At 63.6% G+C, this 13,336-nt stretch overlaps 2 protein-coding genes and 1 long non-coding RNA gene across 4 annotated transcripts in view; 1 reads left to right on the plus strand and 2 right to left on the minus strand.

Annotated features, from left to right (window-relative positions):
- Nucleotides 1–1,896: 1,896 nt before the first annotated feature.
- On the minus strand, nucleotides 1,897–4,712 carry LOC308633730. The gene is made up of 2 exons (XR_014018852.1): nucleotides 4,598–4,712; nucleotides 1,897–1,973 (listed from the first exon to the last, which is right to left on the minus strand). It is a non-coding gene; the product is annotated as an uncharacterized lncRNA (long non-coding RNA).
- A 178-nt stretch (nucleotides 4,713–4,890) lies between these two features.
- PTP4A3 (protein tyrosine phosphatase 4A3) lies at nucleotides 4,891–11,557 on the plus strand. Of its 2 annotated transcripts, none has more exons than XM_081266755.1 (6): nucleotides 4,891–5,025; nucleotides 5,293–5,489; nucleotides 7,391–7,483; nucleotides 9,151–9,281; nucleotides 9,965–10,039; nucleotides 11,078–11,557. In XM_081266755.1, exons 2-6 carry the CDS (start codon nucleotides 5,385–5,387, stop codon nucleotides 11,193–11,195), a joined length of 522 nt encoding a protein of 173 aa, XP_081122881.1. In that variant the 5' UTR covers nucleotides 4,891–5,025; nucleotides 5,293–5,384; the 3' UTR covers nucleotides 11,196–11,557. The 2 variants fall into 2 exon arrangements, with proteins under 2 accessions (XP_081122881.1, XP_081122880.1); XM_081266754.1 differs by having other exon boundaries at nucleotides 4,921–5,058.
- A 228-nt stretch (nucleotides 11,558–11,785) lies between these two features.
- LOC308633527 (maestro heat-like repeat family member 5) overlaps nucleotides 11,786–13,336 on the minus strand; it is a 48,775-nt gene continuing 47,224 nt past the window's right edge. The window contains exon 28 of the mRNA XM_081266376.1: nucleotides 11,786–13,328. Coding sequence (XP_081122502.1) covers nucleotides 13,109–13,328 — 220 coding nt within the window. The 3' untranslated portion in view covers nucleotides 11,786–13,108. The remainder of the gene's footprint in view (nucleotides 13,329–13,336) is intronic.

Genomic DNA, 13,336 nt, shown 5'->3' on the forward strand with positions numbered 1-13,336 from the left:
CATGAGGCCAAGGGAGAGGGGACGGTGCAGAGGTAGAGGGGGCCGAGTGCCTGGTTGGTGAAGGGCACCTCTGTGCTGCAGGGTGCAGGAGCCGGGGGCCTTCCTGGGGGTGGGTGAGGCTGGCCTGCTCTAGTCTCCCCTTGGCCCCCAGCAGTGGGCAGACTTGGGCTTGCTCTGGGAGGGTTCCAGGAACAGCTCCTGCCATGATATAAATAGTCTTCTCCGAAGGACTTGGTGCTAGGCCAGCTGGGCAGGTGCCCCCCAGGCCTCCCAGAGGTCCCAGGCCTGGGGTGGGGCCCAAGGTGGGGACACCATGCCCGCCTTATTTGCAGCAGTAGGGGCGCAGTGGTCGTTGTCCAGAACTCACTGGACTTTTCACTAACAGGCCCCTCTCCTGTGAGGACACGGAAGGGGCGGGCAGTGTGCCCTGTGTGCTCTCTCCCGGAGGGCTGGGGTCAGGAGGAGCAAGGCCTGGGCCAGCTACCGTCCTTCTGCCTCCTGGCTGGGTTACTTGGGCAAGTTGCTCGGCTTCTCTGTGCTGCTGTTTGGTTGATACAGTGTGGCCAATGTTGGTACCTGGCTGGTGGGGACAGTGAGTGGGCGGGGGCTGGGGCTATCTTTAGGCAGCAGGTGTGCAGATAGACAGTGGTCAAGGTGGGAGATGGGGGGCAGTGAGTGCTCAGAGCTGGCCTGTCCCCACCTGTGCCTCCTGGGAGGTGCTCTGTAGTGGTGAGCTGAGGGCATGGTGTGGGAGTCGGACCCCAAGGCCTGCCTGCTGTGCTCAGCCAACTCAGGAGGGGAGCCCTTGCCAGGAGCACTCCCCGGGGACTCCTGAGCTGGTGGGCAGGACCACCTGGCTGGGGTCCTGTGGTCCACCCAGCATGGACAGAGCCATCCCACCCCCTGACTGCTCACCCAGGTGGGGGTGGGAGGAGGCCAGAGTGGCAGACATGGCTGATGGGATGTTCTCTGGGTGTGTTGTGGGGAATGCCTGGAGGAACTGAGTTCTCTGCTGGCCCCTGGCCAGCCCGCTCTTGTGCTGACTGCTGATTGCAGGGGCCAGGCTGTCTGTCTGGGAGCCAGACGGGGAGCAGGGTTCCCAGCAAGGCAAGGCCCCTGGGGACCCTGTGTGCTGGGGGCTACACGTGCCCTGTTCCACAGTGATTTGAGGGCCTCTGGGGGCCAGGACAGGCATGGTGTTGACCGCAATGCTAGGCTCCCCTCTGGGGCCCAGAGTCCCAGGAGCACTTGAGTTCCTGGACCCGGTGCTCTTGAGAGGCAAAGCCAGGACGCGTTGGTGGGAGCAAGTGGGGAACCCAGGGTAGGGCTTTGGAGGGCATCTGCCCAGAACCTGGAGATGGGTGGGGCTGGAGACGGCTTCCTGGCTGTCTTCCTACCTGGTGCGACCCTGAGGTGCCCCTAGAATCTGTGCCTGTTTCCTCAGCCATAGCTGGGGATGATGTGGGTGTGAGAGTAGCCAGCCCACAGGGGACAGCAGTGTGTGGCACATGGTAGGTGCTGTGCATGGAGAGTCTCTGGGTGTACAGCTTTCCATGTTGGGAGGCCGTCCCCGCAGTGCGCCTGGCCAGCTCCTCTGGACCTTCTAGGAGGGGACCCTGTGCAGCCCTCCCTCCTCTCTGCTCTAGGAGTCCTTGCTGGCTGTGGGGCCGCGGGAACCCCCTAAGGTCCCAGAGAGGCGCTGCCTTCCCGCACCTGGCCTTCCTCTGGCTGCCGGCTGGCCCCCTAGTTAGTAGCTGTGGGCCGGGGCTGGGGCTATCTTTAGGCAGCAGGTGTGCAGAGGCGGGGAGCCGGGTCGCCTGCCGGTCACCGCCCACCACGTGACCGGGCGCTATAAATAGCGAGCCGCTGCTCCGCCTCTGCCCGAGCCGGCGCCGCGGGAGGGCACCGCGCGGGTCTGGGCGCAGCACCAAGGCCCTGCGCATGGAGGCGGCGGCATGGAGGCGGCGGCTCGCCTGCGGGCGCGGGTGAGCGGAGGGGGCGGGCGGCGGGACCCAGGCCCTCCGCTCCTCCCTGGCCCTCCAAGACCCCAGCCCCTCCCGGAGGACGGACGCGGTGACCTCGGGCGCCAGATGGGAAAAGCCCCTGGGCGTGCGCCTAGACCCAGTCCCCATCTGCCTTGTCCAAGAGGAGGCCTTACTTCTCCGGGCTCCACAGGCTCAGGCCTCCCACCCTCAGTATCACACAGGGTCCTGGTATGCCCAGGCCCCCAGCAGCCTGATAGATTCAGACTCCTTAAGGCCGTTCTACCTGAATGAAGGAGGTCACTTCCTGAACGTCGGTCCCCTCTGTGCTGGGGTTTAGAGCTTTTGCGTCCTAGGTTTGAGGTTGAGGAAACCCATTTAGCTGGACGCCTGGTCTAGCCAGGGCCGAGAGTATCCTTCCATCTCTCTCTGGCCTCTTAGCTCATCTGGCAAACAAGGACAGAGTGGTTCTGGAAGTAGCAGAGGTTTCAGGGGCACTGCCCAGAGGAGGCCCAGCCTGGGTCCCAGGAAGGGAGGGCCAGAGGGAAGGAGGGCCTGCAGGGCTCTCGCGCCTGGTGTGGGTGTGGTGGGCGTGGTGGGCGTGGTGGCTCAGCCAGCAGAGAGGCTGTGATGGTGGCTGGCGCACAGCAGCTTGGGGCATGGGTGGCCTGTGCCTTACAGAGCTGGAGCCAGGGCTCGGCTGTGGCATGCCCACTGCTGGTCCTGGGGGTCCTGCCTCTATTCAGATCTGGAGTTACTGGCACTGGTGGATGGTAGGTGGCAGTGGCTACCCAGGTGGGCCACAGGCCTTGGGTCAGCCCTGCTGGGGGCTGTGCAGGGCTCTGGCAGCCCGTAGCTTCAGATCCCCTTAGCCATTGCCTCAGACATCCCCAAAGGGAGGTACTGGGGGGTGTCCCCCAGGTAGGTCTGAGCCAGCTGTTTGCTGGGGCAGGGGACTGCACCTCACTGCCCTGTGTGTGGCAAGAAACCAGTCCAGACTGGTCCAGCCTAGACCTGGATCTGTGAGCCCATTCTGGCCTGGACTCTGACCCTGACCCTTGGCCCAGCCCAGTGTAGCCCCTGATCCCTGCAGGCCTGTGGCACCTTGAACCCTGGAGTGGTGAGAGGCTCAGGCCCTCGAGCGCCTGTGCGGTGGTACTGGCCCAGGGAGCAGGCCGTGTGCCATTGCGCAGGTCTCCCTGTGCTCAGCCCCGTGGGCACTGCAGTTAACCCTCAGGAGAGGCCCCTGGAGTCTGTGGCCTCCTTGGGCCCTGTTCCTCCTCTCCTCTTGTCAACAGGAGTGTGGCTCTGGCACACAGGCATGTCCCAGGGGCCTGTGTTTGTGTGCAGCGCAGCAGCCGCTCTTCTCCCGGGGCTCAGGGTGGGTGCTTGCTGAGTAGGCGCAAGCTGGGGCCTGGCTGCCTCAACCAGGAAGGGTTCCTCTGCCTTCCCCCTTCTGGGGTTGCCTCTCCCACAGTTTTGATCCTCCCAGGGCCCTGGTGAGGGCAGGGTGTGAGCACCTGCCTTGAGCCTGGGGCCATGCGGCCTCCGCCCCTGGGCGGGCAGAGGGGGTGAGGAGTCTGCACCCCTCCTGCACAGCCAGAGTTCCGGACAGTAAGGCTGTGCCCACAGCAGGGGCAGAGTGGCGCTTCTAAGCCCAGGGCCCCAGGCTGGCCTCTTCCTGCACTCAGCCTGAGGGTTGGGAGCCCAGCCTCCCTGGGTGGGCTGGAGAAGGGGTGCTGGGTGGGGGCAGAGGTAAGAAGCAGGCTAAGGTGGAGGAGGACTGTGCCCGGCCCTTTCTTGGGCAGACAAGCGTGGTGGGCACTGTGGAGGTCTGTGGAGGCTCTGTTTGGACGCTCACTGTGCAGGTGGGAAGCTGAGGCTGAGGCCATTGACAGGCCTGTGGGTGGGGAGGGGGCCAGGTGCCCCTGGGGACCCCTGGCCTAGGTGCTCTGGAGCTTTTAGACCCTGAGAGGGAGGGAGGCAGGTGTGGCTGGCCTTGTGTCCTCCGGCAGTGCCCTTCCCCACAGTGACCCATTGTGGCCACCTGGGCTGTCACCACTGTGGCAAGACCTGGCACTGGCCCTTGGCCTGCTGTCTGCAGAGCGCCTGGAGCAGAGTGGGCTTGTTTACCTCTGTGCCTGGCTGCCCCGGCTGTCCGTGTCCATGGAATGGAGACCCCCTGGGGCAGGAGACCATAGGGGCCTTACAGAGGCCGCTGAGGCAGCTCATGGCCTGTCCTCACTGTGCCCGAGTACCCACTGTGTACCCACAGTTGGCCACTCCAGAATGATCTGTGCTCCGACATCAGGGGCCAGGAATCCCCAAAGGAGGCCACAGCTGCTCTGGCGTGGGCCGGTCTGCAGGCCCAGGTTGCAGCCTGGGGGCCTGGTCTCTGCTGCCACAGATGGACCCATGAACTGCTTTTTGGGGTTCAGCATACTCCTGGGGGCTGTCCCCCCTTCCCATGTTCCTCTCCACCCTGTCCTGGTGTGGGTGTCCTGTCACCCCAGGGCCCGGGGTCAGCCCTGGCAGCAGCTGTCCTTTCTCATGTCCTCACACAGGGAGACTGAGGCCGAGGAGACCTCTCAGTTCCTTCTCTCTCCTCCCCAGACGTTGCCTGCCAAGGCCCAGCTGCGGTTGATGGAGAGGCCCTCGGGGGTCAGCCCTGTGTACTGCCGTGCCCAGCATCTCCACCAGGCCTGCTTCTGAGGAGCCCCTGCTCTGGCCCTCACCGTTGCCCCCACCTTCCCATGGCCCGTGCTGCCAGGCCTGGGGCCCTTGCTGCCGCCTGAGCCCCCTGCCCCCCACCAGGATCCGCCGTGCCCCGATGGGGTAACGTGACCGAGGCCTCGAACACCAGAGGCCGCACCTGCCACAGCTGCTGCCTGCCCCCCACCCGGGCTGTTGGAGCTGGTTCAGTTCAAGTTCATTGACCTTTGGTCCTTGGGACTTAGGGCCACCTTGGAGTGAGCGGGGCTCTTCACCACCCACGGATGCAGAGAGTGTCCCCCGCCAGACACTGCCCACAGCCAGACTCACTGTGGGTTTTCACAGTTTGTTGAGTTTTTTGGTGGTCAGTATTTTTGCCCACTTATAATTACCCAGCTCAGAGACTCAGGAGTTTGGAGTTGCCTATTTTACTTTGGGGGGCTGTTTTTATTCCTCTTCTTTAATTTTAAGGGTCAGGTTTTCTTTTTTTTTTAATTATCCAGGTACTGGGCAGCTTCCTCCCCCTCCCAAGTATTTGCACAATATTTGTGCGGGGTGGGGTTTTTTTTTTTTTAAAGAAGTCCTTTCTTTCTCTCAGATAAGTACAGGGATCTCATCCTACCTTGTTTTGGGGGCTGGTGGGGTTTCTCTGGTGGGTCCCGGCCCTCTACCTGCTCCTGGGGAGGAGGCATGGCGCGTATGAACCGACCCGCCCCCGTGGAGGTGAGCTACAGGAACATGCGCTTCCTCATCACGCACAATCCCACCAACGCCACCCTCAGCACCTTCATCGAGGTGAGTGGGCCTGAGTAGATGGTGGGGGGGTGTCTAGCAGCTTGGCCAGCTATGCTCAGAGGTGTGGACAGGCCAGAGCTGGTGGGATGGACTACGGCTGTCAGCACCCTGTTATAGGACCTGGGAAATGGAGGAGTGTCCTGGTTATCAGGACGAGGGCTCAGGGTGTGAACAGGTCAGTGTGTGAATAGGTCAAGGACACAGTATGTGACCAGGATGAAGGCTCAGTGTGTGAACAGGACGAGGGCTTGGTATGTGAATAGGATGAGACAGGGCTCAGTGTGTGAGCAGGATGAGGGCTCAGTATGAGAGCAGGATGAGGGCTCAGGGTGTGAGCAGGATGAGGGCTCAGGGTGTGAGCAGGACGAGGGCTCAGTGTGAGAGCAGGACGAGGGCTCAGTGTGAGAGCAGGACGAGGGCTCAGGGTGTGAGCAGGACGAGGGCTCAGGGTGTGAGCAGGACGAGGGTGCAGTGTGAGAGCAGGACGAGGGCTCAGGGTGTGAGCAGGACGAGGGCTCAGGGTGTGAGCAGGACGAGGGCTCAGGGTGTGAGCAGGACGAGGGCTCAGTATGAGAGCAGGACAAGGGCTCAGTGTGTGAGCAGGACGAGGGCGCAGGGTGTGAGCAGGATGAGGGCTCAGGGTGTGAGCAGGATAAGGGCTCAGTATGAGAGCAGGATGAGGGTGCAGTGTGAGAGCAGGATGAGGGCTCAGGGTGTGAGCAGGATAAGGGCTCAGGGTGTGAGCAGGATGAGGGCTCAGGGTGTGAGCAGGATGAGGGTGCAGTGTGAGAGCAGGATAAGGGCTCAATATGAGAGCAGGATGAGGGCTCAATATGAGAGCAGGATGAGGGCTCAGGGTGTGAGCAGGATGAGGGCTCAGGGTGTGAGCAGGATGAGGGCTCAGTGTGTGAGCAGGATGAGGGCTCAGTGTGTGAGCAGGATGAGGGCTCAGTATGAGAGCAGGATGAGGGCTCAGGGTGTGAGCCGAACCAGGCCTCAGTGTGTGACCAGGTTGAAGACCCACTGTGTAGCCAGAAGCAGAGCTCTGTGTGTGATTTGGTCAGGGCACAGTGGGTGGCCAGGATGGTGGTTTGGAGTGTGGTCAGGGTGAGCTGGGTGGTGGCTTCCTCCACTGAAGGTATGCCCAGGGCCTCTGAGGCCACATCCTATTCTACTCCTTGTGTTATCAGAATAGTTGGGTCTGGTGTCCCTATCTCATGCCCAGCAAAGCCCAGTGATTCCTTACCACTCCTAAAATATCTACTGGGAGCAGGTGGGGTTGGTGCTGGCCTCTCATGTGTCCCCAGATATAAATACCCCATGTCTGGCTGTGAGCTGCTGTGCCCTTTGGGCTGGCTGTGTGGGTCTTCCCCACGCTGCTCAGGGTCTGGCTCCCTTCCTGCCTGCTCTGAGGCACCCTGCCCACTGAAGCCTGCTTCTCCCTGCACTGGACCTGTCCGTGCAGCCCAGGCCAGGAGGGCTGCTCAGAAGTGGGCCAGGGGTCCGCCTCTGCCACGGGGAACCAGTAGAGGTTTGCCTGGAACGGGGGCCTGGTGAGAGCCAGGATCCTGAGCTCCAGAGAAGGGAGCTCATGTTCAGGGGCCTGGCCCAGCTGCTGAGCCCGGGTCCCAGTGAGTGTAGGTGGGAATGCCTCCTCCCCAGGGGCCAAGGCCCATGTGACTGGAAGCTCAGGAAAGGCCACCTGCCAATCGCTGGGCCTGAGTCCATCTCCTGTTCACCTCCTGACTTGCTGAGGGGACACGGCTCTATCCAGGAGCTTGAGGGGACCCAGCCCTGCAAGGGGACCCCTGGGGAATACAGTCTGCCCTGGGAACCCTGGTCAAGGGGTCCTGGGTCCTGACCCCATGGCCTCTGCCCATCTCCTCCTGTCCCCTTGCCAGGACCTGAAGAAGTACGGGGCCACCACTGTGGTGCGCGTGTGCGAGGTGACCTATGACAAGGCCACACTGGAGAAGGATGGCATCACTGTGATGGTGAGGACTGCGTGGCGCTGGGCACGTGGCTGCCGTGAGGCAGGGCCTGGGTGGTGTCCTCGGGGAGGCTGGCACGTGGCCTCTGGTGCTACCCGGTGTTTGTGCCTCAGCCACAGGCATGTGGGCACCTGGAGGGAGGCCAGGGTCTTGGGACATGTGACCTTGAGAAGGAGGGTGCGGGTCCCAGCAGCCACCACCTGTCATAACCCCTGCCTGGCTCCCTCTGGGGAAACACAGCTGGGGGCAGGAGGGCCCCTGGTCACATCTCCTGCCCGCAGACGCACTGCCCGGACTGGACCTGGTCCCCTGCAGCCCTGCTTGGAGGAGGCCACGGCCTCACCTCTGCCGGGTGCGAGGCTCAGTGGGCCCCTGCCCGGTTCCTGAGCAACATGGGGCAGCCGGGCTCCTCTGTGCCTGCTCCTCCCAGGGGCCTCGCCTCTGCCTCCAGCTGCCTGGTGCTGGGCCCTGGGGAGGCCCCTGCAGAGGCTGTGGCAGGAGCTTGGGCTGTTTCCTTGGCTTCTAAAGCCCCTGGGGTCCAGTTAGGGGAGGATCTGGCTGCCGTGTACCTGGGGGTGGGCCACGGGGCAGGCCCCAGAGCCAGCTCTGGGTCACCTAGCTCGGCAGATGGCAGCTCCCCGGAGCAGGGTCTCCCCACCTCAGGATGGGGCTCGGTGCGGGCTGCCCCGGGCCGCAGCCCCAGCCTCCTGTCCTCAGTGCCAGCTACCCCTGGTCCCCTGCAAGGACCCTGGTGTTGACAGGTGTCGCTGTGTGTAGGGACCACCCTTGGAAGTCGGCGTGGTAAAGAGTGGCACTTGGGGTCAGACAGGTGTAGACTGAAGCCCGCTGCTGCCTTGTTCAGCCACGATACCCGCAGGGCTCTAGCACCACCTCTAGCACCGGGTGCCGCCCCTCCCTCCAGTAGGAGGGATTTGGGTTAGACCCAAGACAGCAGTGCCCTGGATGCCTCCAGGAGCTGCCCTGCCTAGACATGGGGCAGGGTGATATGACCCCCAGGGTCGCTTTCCAGCAGCCCCAGGGAGCCCATGCGGATTCACCCTGGCACCCGGCGGTGCCAGCCTTGGCCTGGGCACCTGCCTCACCACAATGTCCACATCTCTGTGCTCACTGTGGCGTGCTCAGGGCTGGAGGCTTCCTGGACACTGGCTGCACCTCCCCAGGGCACAGGGGACAGGAGAGCGACACTGAGCTTCATAGCAGAGCTGACCCCTGGGAGTGGCCGGAAGGCCCGCCAGCCTCCCCCATCAGCCTCCCCCGCCAGCCTCCCTCCATCCCACATGTGGTGCCCTGGGGGCTGGGGACGGCAGGCATGTGGCAGCACATTAGTGTCTCTGCAAGGGATGGGACTCCTTAGCCTGTGACTCTGAGCCTCTTGGGTTGCCACAGCACACCGTGGACAGGATGGTGACCCCAGGACCACAGTCGGGGCATAGGACTGTGGGGCTCCCAGCAGGGTGTCTTCAGGTGACCCAGGGCGGCTTCCTGGAGCAGGGGTCAGTGCACATGAGTCCCTCCCCAGCAGGCCCCAGAACCTGTCCCCACGCGCACCCCTTGGGTAGGCAGCCTGGGCCCAGGGCCGCCTGGCCACCCGCAGACGCACTGCGGGGACTGGACCTGGTCCCACCTCAGGAGTGCCTCCTTGTCTGCAGGACTGGCCTTTCGACGACGGGGCGCCCCCGCCTGGCAAGGTTGTGGAGGACTGGCTCAGCCTGCTGAAGGCCAAGTTCCTGGACGACCCAGGCAGCTGTGTGGCCGTGCACTGCGTGGCCGGCCTGGGACGGTGAGCAGCGGGTGGGGCCAGGGCACCGGGGTCCCAGCCTGGGCTTGAGATCTTGCAGTCTGTCTCACTCTCTGATGTGGGACACATCCATGTGACCTTCCCCGAGGGGAGATGCCCCAGTTTCTCTTACAGCCTGGCAGGGAAGAAGTGCTTCTCGGAGTCTGACCTGACTCCCACCTGCTGTGGTCGAAACTGTCCCTGCACCTGTGCAGGGAAAAGAGCTGCCCTGTCCCCCCCCTCCCAGTCACAGACATCTCCTCTTAGCTGGGGCGGTGGATTCTTCCTTAGGGAGGTGTAACAGCCTGGATTGGATTGAAATCACCCAGGCAGGGGGATCTACCATTTGCAGAGGGCAGACCAGACAGTGAGGGTGGAGAACCAGCTTTCGCCGAGGCCCCCTCTGAGCTGAGCGTCTCCTGGCGCATCCTGGCTTAACCCTCCCACCACACCTTTCACCTGCCTGAGGCACAGAGAGTTCGTCTCAACTACCTGAGGTGGCACAGTAGACAGAAGGGGGCGGGCTTTGGACCCAGGCTTTTCAGCTGGTCTCAGTCTTGCCCTCTGTAGGAGCTCAGGGGACTCCCCTCGGGTCCGGGTCCCCCGCCCTCCGTCTCCAGAAGGCAGCCTGTGAGGGAGGTGGGGTTCAGGGCTTAGATGACCTCAGCGCTGCCGTCTGCCCGCAGGGCTCCGGTTCTCGTGGCGGTGGCCCTGATTGAGAGTGGGATGAAGTACGAGGACGCCATCCAGTTCATCCGGCAGTGAGTGGCCAGCTGTGGGGACGGGATGGCCGCGTGCTTGGGTCCTGGTTGCCCTGGGAGAGGGCTGGCCTGGGATGAGGTCTCCTCCCTGGGTTTGCTAATGGAATTTCCTGGGCCACGTGGGTTGGCAAGGGCCACAGTGGGTCCCCCTGTTGGCTCTGGACGGTCGGGGGCTGGCCCTGCGGCAGTGACCTGTTGTCCTGTTCCCCACCTGCCACAGTGGAGGGACAGCTGTGGCCGCCAGTGCCCCCCCTCCTGCCCTGGCAGACACGGCTCCTGTGCCCCAGTACCCCTCGCTGCCCAGGGCGGACCCCAGGGTGGGCCCTGCCTCAGTGGAAACAGCCCAAGCCTCCCCCGGTCCTCTCCTGCCCAGGACACCGGCACACGCTGGTGTCTGGGTTGCCTGAGACCAGGCCCACGGTCCTGGCCGCCCTTCTCCATCCGGGTCCAGCTGCCCCCGTCCTGCTGTCCTTGGCTTGCCCCGTTCCTCCCCTCCTTGGAGGTTTCCAGGCCAGCTGCTTGTGGCTTGGTGGCTTCCCTGGGGAGGGCTCCCGTCTGCCCACTCAGCCACGTGGGGACAGCAGGGGCTGACGCTGTCCTTGTGTGTGTTTGAGGTGCACACACTTTGGGCAGGTGTCCTCCTGCTGCCTCCGCAGCCTGTCAGAGCACAGCTGTCCCTTCCCAGGTGGCTTCTACCATCCTGTCACACCCTGTCACCACGCGAGTGCCTGTGAGGGCTGGACACAGGCCCCTTGCACACACAGGGACACACCCCCCACGCAGCACACCCATGCACAGTGGGCACGTGCCCAGCACTCGTGTGGGCACACACTCGTCTGTTGTCCTGCCTGCTGGTGCCCCTGGGGCTGGCTGCCAGGGCCAGGGCCATGGCCAGGGCCAGGCCAGCCTTGCTGTAGCCCGCCTTGCCCATGCCCTGCTGGCCACGTGGAGCCCCCAACCCCACCTGCCATGGCCTTGGACTCCCTGGGGTGCAGGCAGGTGGCCAGCATCCCGATGACCTTCTGTCCTGTCTCCCAGGAAGCGCCGGGGGGCCATCAACAGCAAACAGCTCACCTACCTGGAGAAATACCGGCCCAAACAGAGACTGCGCTTCAAAGACCCCCACACGCACAAGACCAAATGCTGCGTCATGTAGCTCAGGACTCCGTGGCGGGGACTCCTGTCCTGGCAGCCTCCGCCCGCCTTCCCCTCCTGTGCCTCAGCTGCCCGTGTCCGAGGAGCCCATGGGCCGTGTCCTTGCTCCGCCTGCCTGCCTGCCCCAGGCCCTCTGTGCCGGGGCCGACTCATAGGCTCGGCAGCTCCGTCCCTGGACTCCTGCCTGCACCCTCCTACACCCCACCTCAGGTCCCCTCTGCCCTGCCTTTTGTTGGGTGGATGGATTTTTGAACTAGTGGCCAGGCCTCTGCGGGGGCTCTCACCTGTGCTCTGCACTTAAGTTATTGGATCCCGGGTGGTCAGGTGCTCTGGACACTCGAAGGCAATAAAGAGCGAGCCGTGGCTTTGTGTGGAGTGAGCATGGGGCCTGGTGGAGGGGGCAGTGGCTGCAGGGCCTGGGGAGTCCACTGTCCCAGGATGGACCCTGCTATTCCTGTGTGTGGGGTGCTGTGTGCTCCCATGGTGCCCCCCCTGGTGGTCATGCTGGGCCCTGCGCCCTGCCTTGGTCCTCTGCCTTCGTAAGCTAAGGAGAAGCGGAGGCTTGGGTGGCATTGCTGGGTCCAGCTCTTAACAACACGGTGGGGGTCACCTGGCAATTCTTCAAGCCCTGTGTCCAGTGAGGCGGCCTCACTATCCCACCCAGCCAGGTGACTGCGTTTTAGCCCCAGGCCCAGAGAAGGGAGCCCAGGGAGGGGTGCCGGGGGTGCCAGCACTGTGGCCACCCAGGCTCGGGGTGGCGGAAGCACCCTTCCTGGCCTAGGGAGGGGAGGGACAATGCAGGCATCTGCAGCTGAGCAAGCATGTGGGAGAGGCCCCGAGCGCCTCGGGTCTGCTTGGGACCCTCCTGTGCTCCTGCATGTAGGTTCCCAAGTTGGGGGCCATCCCGCCCTGGGCTCCCACCGTGATGCCACCCAGGGCCTTTGCTGACCCCAGGCCACGTTGCCTTTGGCCTTGACCTCTCAGGGTCCCTACCAGACCTGCCCTCCTCCTCCTTGCCCTGTACCCACTCTGGGTTAGGCCTTAGGGCCCCTGAGAGGGGCTCACCCAGCCCCCCAAAATCTCTGTTCCCAGAAGGGCAGGCCATGTGCCTCGGTGGCATAGAGGGCCTTGCTGGAGACTCATTTCCCAAGTGTGGGGGCCCTGGACTCAGAGTGGAGCCCTGGGTGGCCTGGCGGGGGTCACCTCTCCTGGAGCCCTGGCAGGAGGGCCCAGGGCGATGCAGGCCCTGCTTGCTCTCCCCTGGTGGCTCTGTCCTGCTTGGCCTTACCATGGGTGTGCCATAATGCAGCACCTACTGTGTGCCAAGCTCTGAAGGCCTACTTATCCCTCTCAACCTGGCGGTGCCCACCCTTTTCCAGATAAGGGTCCAATTCAGAGAGCCTCAGGGCCTTGTCTGATTACTCTTAGCTCCAGGAACCCCATTTAGTCCAGGCCCACCCAACCCCAGGGGTCTCTAAGCAGGATTTTCCAGAAGGGAGGATGAAGCACAGGTCTGCCGACGGTGGCCAGGGTGGGGGAGGGCAGCTGATGAGGCCGCCAGCAAGCCCACCCCTGAGAGAGACTGCTGACTTGCTGAGGGGCCTGCCGTCCCCACACCCACCAGGCTGCACCCACGGGGACCCTCCCTAGCGGGGGCTCAAGCAGAAAGGACAGGTGCCCATGATATCGGGGGACAAGATGGGGAAATGTGAACAGGCAGAAGTACCCCCAGAGCCCCTCAGGCAGCTCCTCTTCTAGGGGTTTGGTGGACAAGCCTGGGCTGCAGCCCTGCTGTCCCTGGGCTCCCAGGCAAAGCGGGGCACCAGTTCTACCAGGTGGTTATTTCTCCCTTTCCTTGAACGTGTGTGAACTCAGTGATATCTGCGGCACGTTTGGGGAAGTCACTGTATTTTTCTAAGTTTTGGGGCCTCTGTGCAGGCCCTGAGCAGCACAGCCTGTCCTGAGAAGGGCACGGTCCGTTGGGGTGGAGGAGGTCGGGCTGCAAACCCTGCTAAGCCAGGTGGAGGTTCCGCTGGGAGGGCGTGGAAGTGCGGAGGCAGGGAGGGGCCACTGAACGCAGGTGTGTGGGGTGGGCCCAGGAGGGGCCAGTGGGCAGTGTGGCTGGTCTGGGAGCCTGTGGAC

The sequence above is a fragment of the Spermophilus citellus genome (genome assembly GCF_964194105.1).
Source record: "Spermophilus citellus genome assembly, chromosome: 14".
NCBI lineage: Eukaryota > Metazoa > Chordata > Mammalia > Rodentia > Sciuridae > Spermophilus > Spermophilus citellus.

Excerpts from the sequence above, each read along its gene's own strand:
- PTP4A3 (XM_081266755.1), top strand. The coding sequence starts at position 5,385 with ATGGCGCGTATGAACCGACCCGCCCCCGTGGAGGTGAGCTACAGGAAC. Across the intron at positions 9,282-9,964 it reads TGCGTGGCCGGCCTGGGACG|GGCTCCGGTTCTCGTGGCGG; the intron begins GTGAGCAGCGGG and ends GTCTGCCCGCAG. Across the intron at positions 10,040-11,077 it reads GCCATCCAGTTCATCCGGCA|GAAGCGCCGGGGGGCCATCA; the intron begins GTGAGTGGCCAG and ends CCTGTCTCCCAG.